This window comes from Schistocerca gregaria, chromosome 5, assembly GCF_023897955.1.
Source record: "Schistocerca gregaria isolate iqSchGreg1 chromosome 5, iqSchGreg1.2, whole genome shotgun sequence".
In the NCBI taxonomy this organism is placed as follows: Eukaryota; Metazoa; Arthropoda; class Insecta; order Orthoptera; family Acrididae; genus Schistocerca; species Schistocerca gregaria.
The window spans coordinates 305,130,183-305,148,269 of NC_064924.1; the positions used below are offsets into that span (position 1 = coordinate 305,130,183).

The 18,087-nt window shown below is 37.6% G+C and overlaps 1 protein-coding gene across 2 annotated transcripts in view; it reads right to left on the reverse strand.

The window, feature by feature from the left end:
• Positions 1-18,087, reverse strand: part of LOC126271867 (lysosomal acid glucosylceramidase-like) — a 195,053-nt gene that overhangs the window by 18,214 nt on the left and 158,752 nt on the right. For both annotated transcript variants that reach the window (XM_049974206.1, XM_049974207.1), the window contains exon 8: positions 11,528-11,672. In XM_049974206.1, the coding sequence (XP_049830163.1) occupies positions 11,528-11,672 (145 nt within the window). The remainder of the gene's footprint in view (positions 1-11,527; positions 11,673-18,087) is intronic.

Genomic DNA, 18,087 nt, shown 5'->3' on the forward strand with positions numbered 1-18,087 from the left:
ATTCAGGTAATTTATGCAATTCCCTTCCTTTCTGCCAGTTAATGTGACTTATTAACATGCAGGATATTAAAATAAGGGTTCTGTTAACTTATGCTCTGTATCTTTGACACATAAATTTATATGACTTCCTACCATATGCGTTTCATACTTATAAATGTCAGAATGTGTTTTTTCCCCTCCTTGGCCATTCCTGTGAAAAATAGGGTTGTATATAACTCTGTGAAATGGAATTAAAGATGGTTTCTGTGGTGGAAACTAGCGAATATGGCTAGAAGGAGGCTAGAGCCAGTACTTCTGTTACAGAAGGAACAAAGGAAAAATAAGACTAGGAGTGTTGGTACCTATGAAGGGCAGAAGACAGACCGCAAAGACTGATTCCCATGTCACCCCCCACTCCGGGATTCCCTCCCCGACACATTTGCTGAGGAGCAAGAGGATGAAAATGATTGAGCTACCTTACCGAACATACTTCCCCGGCTTCACCCACACAGGCCCTGGAAAGTGACCCTAGGCCCTTCCCCCTTATTGCGAGTCAATGGAGAGTGAGTAACAACATATACAAAAAATGTGATTTGCAATAGAACATGGTCAGCTTAGATGTATGCTTACCTGTGTGAATTGCTAGACAGGTAATATCATTTACAGGGTTGGAGTTGACTGTTTACTTTCTCCACAAAAAGTGTTACAATGTCAACCATAACATTTGTATAAGGAAACAAGGAGTGTGAAATCCCCTACTAAAAAAATGCAAAATAATATCTTGATTTTTTTTATTTAACTGTGGAACATTCTATGAAATTTCTACTTCTGTATGATGCTTTCTATATTTTCTTGAATTTATACATGGTGATGCACACATACAAATCCATTCAAAAAATATTTAAGATTCCATTCAAGAACTTAGTCAAGATTATATTGTCTTTCTCAGACTACTATTGTCAAGAATCTATATTTACTGACCTATTGTGCAGTATTCAACTGTGAGAAAGTAGTTTAATTGCTCATTAGCATAATGATCTTGATGCTCCACTTGATGACTCCAGTGTGGATCAACTTATTACATCATAAACATCAATAAACAATTAGCTACTTATAATCAAAGATGGTCAGTAAATGTAATTAACATTTACTTACTAATTAACATAATTTTACATATATGGCAGTTCATATCAGTCTTTGACATAATAATCATTTCTGTGATTCTAATTCTCTGCATCTTAAGTGTAGTTTATGTTATTATGATAGGACAGTACAAGGAAACTTCATTTATAGTTGATAGGAATGTAAGAGTATGAGAAACTACTATGAAGAAAACAAAATAGGAAAGACTGAAGCACTTAGCTTGTTACTTGGCAGTCATCAATCCACCCAACCTTGCAAAGATTGTAGACTTCCCTGAGATCTATGGTATTTAAATATTATTCCTATGTGCCAGTAGCATCAAAAAAGTATCCAAAAAAGCATTTCTGGATACACCAATTGACCCTCACATCTCATTTTGTTTAATATATGCACAAATTTGTTGACATTCCACTTCAGATATGCCTTCTGTCTTCTTTTAATTTCATGTAAATAGGTGAAATTTTTGTTTAATTTTTCTTGTGTACTTTTTGATCAATATTTATTTTTTAATATTTCCTGGAAATTATCCCAAGATTTAAACTCTTCTGAATGAGCAATTACCTATTCAGTTGCATCACTTACCAGGTACCTAAGTGCAGTATTCATTTTCTTAGAATCATCCCACCTTTTATAGTTTAAATTTAGGAAATTGTTATGACAACCTCATCCCATTTCCCAGTTTGTGTTCTCCTATTATATCTTCTGATAGTTCATTATTTTCTTAACCTGGTTTTTACTTTAATCTTCTTTTGTTTTCTCCACTTCCTTACAGAATCTTTGAAATTCCCTTTCATTTTTAACTAAATCATCTGCAGAACTAATTGTGTCCTGCACCTTCTGCTCAACTAACTTATTTATTTGTTCCTCCAAACTAGCAAGACTAGAGTGAATCCTTAGTCTCCTCTAATATTTTCTAACTTAGTTGGGTGGCTGAAATTTGCTCATGGAGATTGAACATTGTTTAATTCCCATTCTGTAAATTATTTCATTTGTTTCAAGATATTATTTAAGTCACAAAATTGCTCACAGACCATATTTCATACTACATCACACTGATTTTTTATGTCTGCATTTAACTCCACTTTTAAAGTACTTATAGCTGGTTGTAGTTTGGAATTTTTAGTGTTAATCTCTTTCTTTTTCTGGGTGGACTCCTTAGACAATTCATCTTTCTAGTTTTTATCTTAGTACATCATTCAAAATTATTTCTTAAATCTAAATTGGCCTGGCCATTTAATTCTTCTAGTTTTCTAAATATTTCCAGTAAATTGCCCTCCATGCTACAAGTAATGATAGGAATACAATAAATTTAACAATATGCTTTCATAAGGGGTAGTCAAATGAAAACTGAATACGCACCACAATGGGATGATGGAATTGTTTGATTCAAAAGTAATCACTACACACATTAAGACATTTATCCCACTGGGAGATGAGATGATCATTTCCTGTTTTGTAGAACGTAGATACCCACTGAAAGATCTACAACCACCCTCACTCTTGCACTTCCTCATCTGACTAAGACCAACATCTATGTATGTCTTTCTTCAGGACAAAAGAGATGTGAAAATCACATGGTGAAAGATCCAGATGGCACAGAGGATGTTGCAATTTTCCCACCTAAATTGCTGAAATGTAGCCTTCATCCAATTTGTAGTGTGAGGTTGGACTTATCATGCAACAGGATGATTCAATGTGACAACAATAAGGGATACTTTGACTTTATGGCATGTCACAGTGTTTGCAAACCATCTTTATAGCATTGCGTGTTGTTTGTGGCTCCATGCCTGAGGAACTTGACAGAGGAGCCCACAGTGGAAGAATAAGGTCATCGTGACCTTATCAGAACTTCTGTGAATAGCTTTATTACTTTGGTGGGCAAGATGTGGGATCTTTCCTCTGTTGGCTTTGCTATTTGCCCTAGGGCTGAAATTGCTGGCACTACATTTCATCCACTGTGATGATACAGGACAGAAATGCATACCCTTCCTTGTGGTACCGCAGCACATGTCTCAGGCTTGCCAACATGTCCATCTTTTGTCCCTCCATCAGGTGATGTGACATTCACTATACACAAATTTTGTGGCAACACAAGTAGTCTTTCATAATAGAATGCACAGAGCAATGGCTAACACTGAACGGAATATGAATTTCATCCTCCACAACATGTCGGTTTCTCTGGATAAGGCTACCAATTCACCCCATCACATCAAGGGTAATGGCTTGATGGGCCCGTCCTGTGAACAGACTGTGTTGCAGCGATGTGTGCCCAACCCACAAACTTCTCTGCCACTTGTGCACACACATCAGGGACATTCAGTGTTTACCATACACAGTGGACAGGCAGTGCTGAATTTCAAATACTCCCGCATCCTCATCCACCAGAAAATAAACCACTCCTCTATGGTATTCTTTGCTTGCCTCAATGTCAACAGCTAGATGAAAATGCTATACTTGTCTAGCAACAACCAAGAAGGGATCTTTGATGATAGAATGCACAGAGCAATGGCTAACGCTGAACATCTGTGATGTGGAACTATGCCGTTCCCCTATCACAGAGGTGATAATATCAAAACATAACAACAGTAGGGCCACTTTGAAATGTGGCAATGTGATGAGTATGAATGCCCACATTCCATCTTAGTATAACTTTTAATCTGTTATGTTGGTACATAAGAGTAATTGATTATGGTAGAAGTAAATGTGATTTGTGTGTGAACAATGTGGTGTGAGACAAATCAGCATGGATTGTTGGGTAGCAGTCCATAGGTTTCTGGAGTGAACCCAGTAGGATGTCAGTGTGAGGTTGCAATGGCTTGCATGAGCCAGGAGGCAGAGGAACACAGCCACAGTGGAGGGAAACAAAAACTAAAATATAGTATCTATAGACAGACACCCCTCCACAATGGCAAAGGTGAACTGGTCCTACCATCACCCTCCAGCCAAGAAAACAGTTAAGGTAAGCTAAGGAATAGTGGCAAAAATTAGATAAAAGCATAATTCATAATTCTGTATTTCAACTGCTAGAAAGTCAATAATAGTGAGTCAAACTTGAGCATGTTCAGTTTGACATAAAAGGTGATGGTTGACATCAAAGTGGTGCAGAAAGAGGAAAGCATGCAGGAATACCACTGTTAGGAAATGGAGTTCTGGTGGCAATTGCGACAGAAGGGTGTCAGTGTCACTAGTCTAAATCTCCTTAATAAACTTTGTGTTTTGCTCAATCAATCAATCCAAGTGTATGCAGTCACTTGCACATAGTTTGTGCAATTTTATAATAGTGAATCAAAAGTTTGCTTTGGGCTGTATTGAAGACAGTGGCATAGATGAATGTATTTCATTTAGCAAAGCTTATTCTGTGCAACAAAATGGATACTGCCAGACATGGCAAGTCAGCTATTACCCTTGCTCATACTGCTGTACTTCTCATTTGTAGTCAGGAAATGACTGACAATAACTTACTGGTTCCAATAACTACTCATTTTTAATTTATGGGAGATTAGTGAGGCAAGACTGGGTAGTTTCATGTCATTCCTTTGTAGGGATGACCTGCATGGCAGTAAGAGCATTATACTAGTGAACGTGTCATTGGTATTAGCTTAACTGGACAAGATTTATTACAACTTTGAGCTGGATGGATCATTCTACCAGTGGTGCAAGCATCACAGATAGGGGCAAACCAAATGGCTGCCATCATAATGAGTCACACAGTATAGAAGTCATGTGGTTTGAAAAAGCATTGTAAAAAAGCTTTCAAAGAGGCAAATACATCTGAAGAATTTGTCACTTTTATAATAACTTTGTTACTTTCTTTAGTAGTGGCAAACCTTCAGTTCACAGCACTAGCCTTATGATTTTGTTGAGGTACATAATTTGCAGTGTGATGAACAATGCATGAGCAGTTGACTGCAGGTAAAGATAGGTAGGTTACAGGTCAAGAAAGTGTGGAGGCTGACTACACTGCAAATGTGCAGGTAAGTCATAGGTAGGACCTGCCACACATTCCTATAATGCTATCATTTAATGTACCAGTCGGCCAAACTACTTCAGGTGTATTGTTGCACAGGGACTGTCATTCATCGCTCCTCCCGATAGGACACTATTGTTACCCTTTTCTTTCTTTCTTTCTTTCTTTCTTTCTTTCTTTCTTTCTTTCTTTTTTTTTTTTTTTTAACCAATCAGGAAGAGTAGTGTGTTCTCCTTCAGAGAATAGGTTGTGATGGACTGTTATAATATGGTGCATTGTGGCCATGAAATGTGATAAAGGAAGGTTAGAAATGACTAGTCATCAGAAAGTAAGAAATATGTAACAGAACTACAGTTCAGCTGTTTGGCAGTAGGCAGAAAAGCAATCAGTCTAGCAGGTATGCTGGCAGCAGTAGGCAATGCACCAAAGAAGACATAGAAAACTAAGTCACAAAGTCTTATACCAACTGTAGAGCAGCTTTGTAAGATTACAAAATAGAATGGCAGGCGAAGATAAAGCTAGCATTGAGAGGAAGATTAAGGATGACACTGAAGAGGAGGTAGACAGGGATTTTATAAAGAGAGAGCTATGTAAATTCAAGTGTCTCAGTCTAAACAAGCATTCAGTGAAGGTCTTACTTACTGATGAAAGCAAAGTACAGTCAAGTAGTGTGGAGTTAATGGAGACAGACTGGAAAGAGGAGTTGATAGTAAACTTGAGCAATTCAAGCTCTGTGGAGACTGAAGTTATTCAAAGTAAATAAGAGTCAGTTGTGAATCATATGATTGCTGCAGTCCCAGAAGCAGAGAGAAATGTCTTATTGCTGTCATTGATTGCAACTTTACTGGAGTTTTGAGAGGGAAGTAGTACATATATTAAACAAGGTAATGAACAAGCCAGTGCCAGTGTTAAATAGGAACTGTCAAATTTGTCCAAGGAAGCAATGTGAGTGGTTGTGAAGGAGTTTGCTATGTGTAAGATGGGATTGGAATAGTGAGTACATACCAAAATACAAGTCACAGATAAAGTGGTTACTGATCTTGACAAAGGGAGTAAGGCATGTGCTGCAGGGGAATAAGAGGTATTAGATCAAATCACTAATGAATTGCAAGTTAATACTGCTTATCACAAATATACCACAGAAGTGCAGGTGAAAATTTTGAGACAATAATAAATAGTGAGATTAGTAATATAAGAACAAATGTAAAATCTGTACAAAATGCTAGTTTTAAGTTGAATGTTAGTGAGACAACTCAGGTTGAGACGTAGCACCAGTACTTTGTCCCTATGGAGATGGGAGGTCTGTAAACAGGTATGCACATGCAGGTGGCATTGGATGGTTCGAGTGCCACTTAATGATATAGGTTACTAGCTTACAGACACTGGTGGGGATGCAGTCAAAATTTTGTTTGATTTTCTTTCTGCTTATTAATTACTATTATTATTGCATTTTGTTATGAGAGTGAAAGAAGGTGTGAATGTCAAGTGTGAAGTTTTTAGACTATACTTTGAAGTAACAAGTCATGTGAGGACTGTTCAAGAATGATATGTGTGTTAGTTATTTGCACCCAGGAATCTATTATAAACTATTTCATCAGTTTATGGTACTGGGGAAATGAGATTATAATTTCAGAAAAGTAGTTTTGTTAACAAGGAATTAATTACATATGTGTGGGTTTTCAAAATTTAATTATGGTAATTTACTGTTCTGATCCAGTGACAAACTTTGTTTGGTTCTGTAAAAAATATGCGGGGTTCAGTGGGTTTGATGCTGATTTGTGATTGGACGCAATATTTCCCTGTCAATCAGAAATTAGAATATTTGTGTGTGTTTTTTGGGGAACTATAAACTTCATTTGTATGGAGATAAGAGTAGAGTGGAAGCTTGAATCTCATGGTGATCAGACCTATTGATACGTGCTTCATTGAAAGTTATTAATATTGTGATATTTCGGTACTAAAATGTATGAGAAGTGCTGTAAAGTGTGGAAGGAAGTTTGATTTACAGCACAGTATGGAATTCGGAACATTTAGTGACATTTTAAACTAGTAATTCCACATGGCATATTGCTTACTCATGAACTTGAACAGTTTGTTCTCTGAGGCTGAAACTAGCAACATTTGAGTGAGCAATTCTAAAAGAAACAATTCATTTGTAAACTTTTGGTGAAGGATTACCATAAACTGGCTACAGTTGTGAATGATGTGTGCACATGAACTTTCCAGACTATGCACAGTTTAGAGTAAGGCTTGATAGTGACAGGTGTATGCAAGCTTATCAGAACAGAGCGAAATATTAAGCACACAAATACTTTAATTAAACTATTTTCAACCACTGCCAAAACAGTTTCAGTGCATCTTGAGATTATGGTATGTACTGCTGTTTTTTCTATAGCTCTTTCCAGCTGAGAAATGCATGGCAGTATCTTCGAGGAGGCGTACAAGTGTAGGAAGAGATTCATCACCAGGTGAGTGGAACTTTGCAAATCGTGCAACATTGCAGCAAGGTATTGGCTGCTATTTGAGCGACATGTGACTCAATTGAGAACGAACAAGAGGAAGTTGACAGGGATTTTATAAAGAGAGAGCTAACTAATACTGAACATTTCAGTACAAACAATCATTCAGTGAAGTTTTACTTGCTGATGAAAGCAAAGTAGTCAGGTAGTGGGGAATTAATGGAAGCAGAATGGAAAGAGAGGTTGATAGCAAACTTGAGCAATTCAAGCTCTGTGGGAACTGAAACTACTCAAAATAAATCAGAGTTAGTGGTGAATTGTCTGATTGCTGCAGTATCAGAATGTCTTATTGCTGTCACTGATTGCAACTTTAATATAGTTTTGATAGAAAAATTAGTAAAATATATTTAATAATATAATGAGAAAACCAGTGCCAGTGTTAAATTGGAAGTGTCAAATTTGCACAAGGAAGCAAAGCAACATATCATGGAGGAGTTTGCTAAGGGTAAACTGTGACTGGAAAGGTAAGTAGATACCAAAATGCATGAAGTCATAGATAAAATATGTACTGATCTGGACAGAGTGAGCAAGGTATGTACTGCAGGGCACAAATAGGTGTTAGATCAAATCACTAAATAATTGGAAGTTCATGACACTGGGGGTGGAGGTGATACAGGAAAATATTGAGGCGATAATAAATAATGTGATTAGTAATATAAGAACTAATAAGAAACCTGAACAAGATGCTAGTTTTACGTTGCATGTCAGTTTGACAACTCACGTGTTGGCCACTAGTTGAGCAATGTGTAATACATTTTAGAATAAGCAAGTGGTCCATAATCAGTAGTTGGATGCTCGTCTGTGGAAAAATGAGCAGGAAATTTCAAAACTGTTCAGAAGGGCAGGCCATATTTCATCAAGCACTTCAACAGAAGCAGCATTTGCCCACATTCAGAAACTTAGTAACTTGGATCCACTAGGTATATGCATACTAAACTGTTTATTCAGGAATTTGATGGTGCAATACCAGTGTATTGGATGAACCAAGGACAAGTTTACTGTGTAGTGAGATACTTAAGGGGTGACGCTGTTGGGTGGATTACTGACATGTCAACTAAGTGCAAAGATGTAGCAGATTTTAAGAGAAGGTTTTTAGACGAATACTGAACTGTAGAGATTCTGCAGGAAGTACTGGTGGACTTTTGGGAAGGCAGTAAGTGTCAAGTAGAGTATGGCACCATGAAGCAGTTTTCTGAATGGTGGTGGTAGCACATAAAACATGTAGATGCCCAAATGGCAGCTGAATTATTCACTGCAGGGCTATAACAGATGTTATCATTCCACATTAGAAAAGAACTGGCCGTTGTGTCAGGGTACAACTATGAATGATGTATCAGTGTTTTGAGGAAGTTGAGTGCTTGCCTACGTATAACAATAATCAGACACAGAGGCTGCAAAGGAAAAAGGAAGCAAGGCAGGTAACACTCGTAAAGAGAGAGAGAAATGCAGAGAATGGAAGTAATAGTCATCGGAACATGGGGAATTGGGAAGAAGAAACAGGGCTGTGTCTCAAAACAGCATTGATTAAAGGCAAAGAAAGTGAAGGTCCCCTATGGCAACAAGAGTTCATGCAAAAGTGGGCATTTGTCCAAGGTGGCATGCACAGCAGAAGAAGGAGAAACAGAAGGAGGCTGTTAGTGGGGTGTCCAGCAGCCCGGGAGCACGGGGCATAGAACAGCAATGGACAGGAGCATGCTGGGCATGCCTGGAGTGATCACAAAAAATACAGGAGTTGAGAGGAGTTATGCTCTAGAGCACTTGTTTGCCAAGCCAACATAGAGACATAAGGGAAATATCACTCATAATATCTCATTTAGTTAAAGAACGTGGCAAGCATGTCATCCAACAGGAAATGTGAAACCTGGCATGATGGATAGTAGTCGTGATATTGCAATGAAGGAACTGGAACGAGAAGAAGCAAAGAAAAGCACCAGTGGAGGAGAGAGAGAAAGCAATGGTGTTTTGGAGTTCATGATGATGGAGATACCAGGTTCCACTTCAGGTTAAACAATGATGAAGCCAAGCTTCTTCATTTTCACACTGAGTACACTGAAGCTGGACACATTATTGAACTGTTGCTTCATGACAGATTGCTGAAATGTTTTGATGTTTGCCTGTAAGTTGGGTTGGGTTGGGTTGTTTTGGGGAGGAGACCAGACAGCGAGGTCATCGGTCTCATCGGATTAGGGAAGGATGGAGCAAGATGTCAGTCATGCCCTTTCAAAGGAACCATCCTGGCATTTGCCTGGAGCGATTTAGGGAAATCACAGAAAACCTAAACCAGGATGGCCGGACGCGGGATTGAGCCGTCGTCCTCCCGAATGTGAGTCCAGTGTGCTAACCACTGCGCCACCTCACTTGGTCAGCCTGTAAGTAAAAATAAATCCATGAATGCCAGAGCTATTCCAGAACTGATCAGCAAGCAATAATAGTGGATTGTCTAGCAGAAGATGAATCATTACCCACTGCAGTAGATATTAAGTCCAATGTTGAGGTGCACATAGGAGGTGAAATAAGTTACATGTTTCCAGAATGAGATTTCCACTTTGCAGCAGAGTGTGCACTGATATGAAACTTCCTGGCAGATTAAAACTGTGTGGCCGACCGAGACTCGAACTCGGGACCTTTGCCTTTCGCGGGCAAGTGCTCTACCAACTGAGCTACCGAAGTACGACTCACGCCCGGACCTCACAGCTTTACTTCTGCCAGTATCTCATCTCCTACCTTCCAAACTTTACAGAAGCTCTCCTGTGAACCCTGCAGAACTAGCACTCCTGAAAGAAAGGATACTGCGGAGACATGGCTTAGCCCAAGCTGTGGCTAAGCCACGTCTCCGCAGTATCCACACAGTTTTAATTTGCCAGGAAGTTTCAAGTTACATGTTGGTCGACAGCAGTTCAGAAACTTCAGCAATATCTGAAGAATAATTTGCTAGTTTGCCAGGAAAAGCAAATATGGTCATATGGCCAGACTTCCCAGTAAAAATATTTGGAGCTACTGGAAAGGTGTTGAAGGCTATTCACCAGGAAGTAGTTTTGCCAGTGAAGTTGGGAGTGGCAATAGTAGAACATTCCTTTCTTATAATACATAAACTGAGCATAAAATTTTAGTGGTCATGGATTTTTCAAATGCATAAAGGTGTGAAATAAACTTTGAATCCTGTGAACTGAAATTCCAAATAGATGAGAGAAAATTTGTGTTCCATTTTGCAAGCAGAAGGAGATGTATAATAGCCAGGAGATGGTATGTGGAAGAAGGTGATAGCGAAGCTGGGGTGGGACTGGTAAAGATACATACCATTAGTCATGGTAAGAAATCAAGGAAGATGATTGAAGATGATGCTTATGCCTCCAGAAGAAACTGAAACAATAAACAGTAATTGCAGAATGACTCATGAGGTGTATTTACAGTCTTCATATTAAAATGTGTTAAATGGTTCAAATTATGGAGCATAGACTTTGAAGTTATAATCTGCAAGGTGTGTACAATGAAGTGTGTCCTGGATGCTAGTGAGACTATGATCGTTATGGAGATGCAAAATATCACTTCAGAAAACTGCTTTCAATCATGTGGCAAACCTATCTTATGAAGATTTTGGCTGTATAGACTACTTCTGGATTCTTCTTCAGGTTGTTCATTAACAGATGATCCATCGTATTCCTTTGACTATGAGCATGCAGTCAGATGGACCAGCTCCGCAAGGTGTGAGCTTACTGCTGTTAGCCAATGTGCTGACAATACTGCAGTTTTGGTGGTTGGACCCAAACATTATGACTTATTTGAAAGGAATGGCTCCACTGCCCAAAAACAATGCACGTGGATGAAAAGTGATAACAATTTCCATAAATGAAGATAGGTACACTAAATAATGTACAATAAAGGCTAGGTAAGAAGAAGAAGGCACTTATCCGTGACTCACCAATGCTAGCCTCTGTTGATATAATGAATTTGGTGGGGTATTTCTTCTGTGTTTCAGTTAGTATCTGAGCTGGAGATACTTCATCATAGTACCAATGGACAGCAATACCATCAACATATTTTTGCATCCTTTTATCATCCATAATCTGCAATTTAAAAAAAATCCAATTAGAATTAAATAATATTAAATGATAATGCCAACTTGGAATGGAATGATTGATATGAGCTCAATAACCACAATAAAAATTGGGATATATTACAAAAATATCACAGTGGCAATATTGTTCAGGATAATACTAGTCTGATTTTACAGTTCAAAACATGTGTTATCACTGCATATTTAAAAACTTTCATTACCTGTTTTGTGTCATTCAATTTTCTCACTAATCTAGTGTACTGATAAATTCCTTCTCATTCATAATGATGATTTCCACATCCTGCTTTTTAAATTCCAGTATTTAACTTTTTCTTTCCATTAAATGGGAAGTCTTACTAAAACTTCAGTAATTTATTGCTGCCTGTGATTATTGTCTTCATTCACAACCAATGTGGCATACTCATTTAGTTATGAAATGTGAAAGTAATTACAGTAAAATGGGAAATTAATTATTGATCTAGGTAATCACAAATAATAATTTCTTTCTTCAGGCAATAAAGAGCAAATAAAGACAACAAAAAGTATTCAGATAGTGGCAGATAAACTGAATTTGTCATGAACCGGAAGGCTGATTTGAACATCACAGTGCTTTTGCAGGTTTTATCCTATAGGAAGTTCAATGCTTGTTTCCTATGTCCTGAAAATAGTCCAACCTTTTGAGTTATATGCAAACCTGTAATTTGACATTGGGTCTAGATCATTACATTTCTTGTTTTTTCATACATGTAAATTAATGATGGTAATATTAACTGCTGGAAAAATCAGACCAAACAGTGAATTAAAATGATATAAACATTTTTCTAAGTTGTTTTCATAGACACCACTTTACAGAATGTTTTCCACAATGGAAAACAGGCAACCTGCATGAACACTATAAAATAAATGTAAGTTTAAACAGCCTTCTGATGATGAACCTGCTGGCTTCAAATTGATAATAGCACTATTTGTTCTTAATAAATAAAATTTTAATAGTGACTATTTGCTGTTTTTACTTTATTGTATGCATTACTTGACATGTTTCACATTTCTGCATGTGTTCATTCACAAGGAGTTTCACAGACAATGCTGAATGATTGAACAAGTCACTAGATAATAAAGGAGACATAGCTGAGTGAAATAATGCTGACATACTGTGTTACCTTGATGGACTTAACAGGGTAACTAAGGAGACAATGCTCACTGACCTTACTACTAGATTATGTGATGAATTAGGTGAATGAGAGTGTTAAGTATGTAAGAAATGGTTTAATTACTCAGATCAGTTGTCAGAATGTTTAAGTTTTCCTACAAGTGAGTTGGTGTAGTGAGCTACCCAGATTAGCCCTCAAGTTGGGGCACCTGTTTTTAGAACAAGATTGGGCATGAGGCTTACTCTGTACTCATGTAAAGAATAGCTTCTTTATGTTACAAAGGTAAACTAGTACGAGCAAAATCAGTTTACACTTAGTTTAATAAAATGAGGATAAAATATACTTACATTATATTGGCTGAATCATTGTTTAAATAAACAATAATAAAATACACTTTCATTATATCACTCTGTTGGTGCATAGGAGAGTTACCCCACAGTAATGACCCACTTGGAGCAAAAACAGCATAGTAGAATTAGATCCCAGCCAACCACTTACCCAATTGCTAAATAACCAGTAGACAACTGCCTCATTGTGGACTGTGACACTAGCTCAGAATCTATGTCACTTTCTTGCACAGATCTGCCTATTTTACATTGTTCCTGCTCACTTGGACATATGGCAGTAGAACTTATTACGGTGTTACTAGAAGCAATAATAAAGAAATAGATATGGACTCAACAATTGTAAAACAGCAAATGAAATGGAACAAGGTAAGGTTACTTGTGGTTGGTGCACTTTATACATAGGCATGTCCACTCAAGGGTTAAGGGTCTACATGGTTTCTCCTAAACTGGTTATGATGAATGCCAGAATGGTGTCCGCGAAGGGGAATGGCCTGTTTCCTTCCTCATCCTCCCAGAATCCAAGCTCGTTCTTTGTTGTTGATTTTGTTGTCAACAGGAGGTTACACTGTAATCTTCCTTCTGCCCTTTTTAAGCATTCATGTGTCACAGACAACTAAAATGGTTAAGCAGAAGTGATGCAAACAGTAACTTATTTGAAATAAGATAGCTGCAGGATGAGGGACACCATCAATTGGGTAAAAGTGTCAGAAAGTAAATGGGTTACATTTTATAGAATCACATTGAGGCATTATGGCTGCTGCTGCTCTACCCAAGAAATATTATCCAGATCCCTAACATATTACCGTTTGGCCTGGTGATCTAGCAGGAAGTGCATACCTGGAAACCTAGACATCATAGGCTCAAAAACCAGCCAGACCTCAGATTTTTTTTCTTTTCTTTCCTTGCAGGAAGCTCTCAGTTGTATCTGTTTACAATGAACCTGTGTTAATTGGTTTTGTCTTGGACTGCAATTTGGACTTTGTTGTTACACATACTACTGTTCAGGTAGCACACTGACTTGCCTGTCTGCCAAATGCAGAACTGTCTTTACTCAGTGTTCTACCAATTGTGTTTTCAGTGGACAATCTAACAGCACATTGGTGTAGCAAGATTATGCTTCATACTCAAGTCTTCCCCAGTTGAGCCAACAAACAGTATTCCCCAGCACTGTCATGCAAGTTATTTAACAAACTTTCAGACTACGTAATGACCATGAGATATCCACCTCTAGAAGTCTTTTGTCTTAGTATTTCCAGAAGTGTCATGGTCTGTCACTTTCTGAGACTTAATTACAGATAAGTTGGGTGTGAAGAAGCAGACAGCAGTGGTGGCAATAATGTTTTGGAACTGCAACACACCCCGTACCAGAATAGAACTTGTCAGCTTGTTTTGGAAAGTGTTTCAACCATGATGAACAAGAAATTTTTCAAGTTCTGGAAAAAATAGCATGAACTGCAACACAATCTCATGCAGAAACTGAAGTATACTGATCCCACATGTCTACAGTTGCTTCCAGCAATTCCATCTCTTCATTGAAGCTCAAGTGGACTGGAAAGTGTACCAAAAGCATGTAGCATAATAAATATTAATCAAACATTTCTCTTATACACAAATCTAGGGGTCTATTATCTTGTGAAAATATTGGTCCCTTTATCCCACACATCAGTCCTGCTCCTCACCATCATTCACCTGCTTTTAAGTGAACGTTTTGCTACAGAAACGCTCATTTGTAGTTCCCTCAACATTGGAAGGCACCATCACACAATTATGTCTTGAATCATGGATCTGCAGCTCCTGAGAGGAAAATGCCAGTTTACATGTTCTGGTGGAAAATCTTAAGCATAATCATTAATATGTGATGTGGTAATTACATTATCACCAGACAGTGAAGTGTGTTCTCAGGCATTATGGCAGTCCATTCCTACTGAGGCTCAGGTATCTACATTGATGGCTGTGAGATATCAGAATTGCCATGTCAACTGTGAACTGTGGTGGAACCTAGTTTGTTTGATGGTGACATTTCACAAATGTCATGTAATGCATGTGACTCCCACTTGATGAACAGTACTCAAATCCAGTGCCACAATGGTTTTCCCACCCAGCCTTTGCAAACAGTTTGCAGACTGCCCAGCTGGACTGCTTTTCTTTTCATACTAGATGAAGCTGCCAAAATTATTATGATGCCAGTGTCATATAACTGATGTTTGGCAGAGCTGGCCATACTATCAGCAGTCAAGTGCACTGATGCAAAGAAACGACATCACAGAATTGAGAGCAGCACCATATCATCTTACACTGTCAGCAATGGTTTTAGGTTTTTCCATTCTATTCCTCTTCAGTACTGGGCCCTTGGTCTCAATTATTAATCAGCCTACATATCGTCAGTTGGGGTCTCCACCTTTAAAATCAGTGTCAGCTAAGGTATAGGCTTACTCGCATCATGAAATTCAACGATAGACCAGATAGTTCTGGAACTGACATATAAGATAGTGATCAGAACCATTCATTTCTTTGTAATAGCAAAAACTTTAGGTGAAAATATTTTTGCCATTGGTGTGTATGCAGCCTTTGGATTTTCTATCTAGTATTCAGTCCAAGCAATTCAGAATACTGTTCCATGCACAGAAGTGGATTATTTGTGTCTCTAATGTGTTCTCTTGTTTTCTCCAGGCCTGGCAATGGCTTATAATCTTTCTGTTCACTTACATTAAAAGAGTTGGTAGTAACAAAATTTTTTAAGCTCGCCTAATAACAAAAGCCTTCTGGGATTTTATGAAGGTAGAACTGGATCATTTAAGAGAGGAGTTAAAAGTGTCACAATTCCTTACAGATGCAGGATGACACATTTAGTTACTGTTCACAAATATAATGTGTGTTATGCCTTTGTGGGGCCTGGTGGTACATTATGGTTTTATGGGAACTTCAAAAATACAGTATACAGTCAGATGATTGCAGTCTCATGTCTTCTTCCACATTTTATTGAGCTATTTTCCAAACTGGCAGGGTTCAGCAGTTCTCTCAGGTCACTACTTCAAAAGCTTATTGTCAACTTCCTTTGCATGAGCCTTTCCTAGCAATTCTTGTATTAAATACTCCAGATGCTCTCTGAAAATAACAGATTGCCTTTTGGTGTTGCTAGCACATCAATAATTTTCCAGAAATTTTTAGAACAAACTATTGCCTGCATTCCCCAATGAATCACATATCGGGATGATATAGTGGTTGTAACATTACAGGACATATCGGGACACATTGAAGTATTCGATACCGTAGACTTTTAGGGGATGTCGATACAGATATGCAAAATGTAAAGGGAAACTTTGGTGATGTTTAAATATTGTTCTGTGTCAATATTAGGACATTTTGCACAGAAAGAACAAAAATAGAATTAATGTAAATATATATTAGTGTTAGTAACCTGTTTTCATTCAATTTTGTAATTATATTTCATTTTGTAAAAGAGGGACACACTGTTTGCTGTAGTTCTGATTAATTGTATAAATTATCAGTTTTGAGCTGAATTATTTCGTATAATATGGACAAGTTACTTTTAAAAACTCACCAGCTAAAGAGAAAGTCTGTGAATGATCATTTAATGCACACTTCTGGAACTTTCTATGGAGAAATTCTATATTATGATCGCAAAAATACGAAAACTTGTGAAAACTGTTTCATAATCTAATTTCGAAAGACGATTTGTATCAAGAAATATTGCTAAAAAGATTTGTTTGCGTTTTGAAGCACAATTTAAATCATTTTACATATAGATAGTTGTTCTAAATCACTCAAGAAATATCCAGAATCAAATGTCAAGATATTTCTGGAAACATCGGTACAAATCTGGTGAAGGTTATCCAGAAGCTGGTAGAAAAATGTTATAAAATCTATTTGGAAATTATGCTTGTAAGAATTTATATGTACTGATCCTTTTACTTACTTTAATCTGTACTAAAATTCTGTAATGTCTAATTTAGTTTTAAGTCGTGAATTGCTATCGTATTGTAAACAAAACATTGTCAAAGACTCTCATTGTTTGGAAAGATATTAATACACCTAGGAGTTGTCAGTTGCCAGTTCAGTTTGGATATGCAGTGCGGTTAGCTCGGAGAGTCAGTTGTTGAGTCTGTGAAGTCTGTCAGTTCTGTTTGTAAATAAATGTCTGTAATGAAGAATTACTTGTTGTCGTCAATATGAACTCAAGACCTTTTGCACGAAGCAGACACCTCCTAATGCAACGTTTTAATTTGGTGTTGAGGAGCTGAAATGTTATAATTTGGTGCAGAAAGTCCTGGGACGTTATAATTTGGTTGAGGAAGCTGGGATGTTATATGGTCAAAGGATGGACTTAGCAGGGGAACATGTAAAATCTGTGGAGAGTATTTTTTAGTCCTTTTGCAAAGACAGTTTAAACTGTAACTCATTAAAATGCTCCTCCTTACAGCCTTTTTATATAGGATATATCCTTAGCCATGGTGGCTTTAAATTGACATCAGAGAATGTGGCAGCCATTTTCCATGTTCCTATACCATAGAATGTGCCTGTTTTATGCCTCAAATTTCAATGATAGCTAAACCATTGAATTTATTGCATAGAAACAGGTCCTTTTCAAGCAGTCAATGGTTAATCAATCACCAAGCATTTTGTACATTGAAGAAATGTTTCCAAAATGGTCCTTGTCTGACCCTGTATCAGCTTCATTTAGGTCCAGTGTGGGGCACAGACATATTACTCTATGGTGTCATGACCATTCTATCACATAAGCACCCAGATGGTTCAAAATGGCTTAACAAATTTGCCTCTAAGACGCTCATCAAGATCCAAGAAAATTATTCCCAAATAGAGAAGGAGGCATCTTTGGTATCCAGAAGTTCCACACTTTGCTATATAGCAATGAATTTCATATGGTCACAGATCATAAGCCATTTGT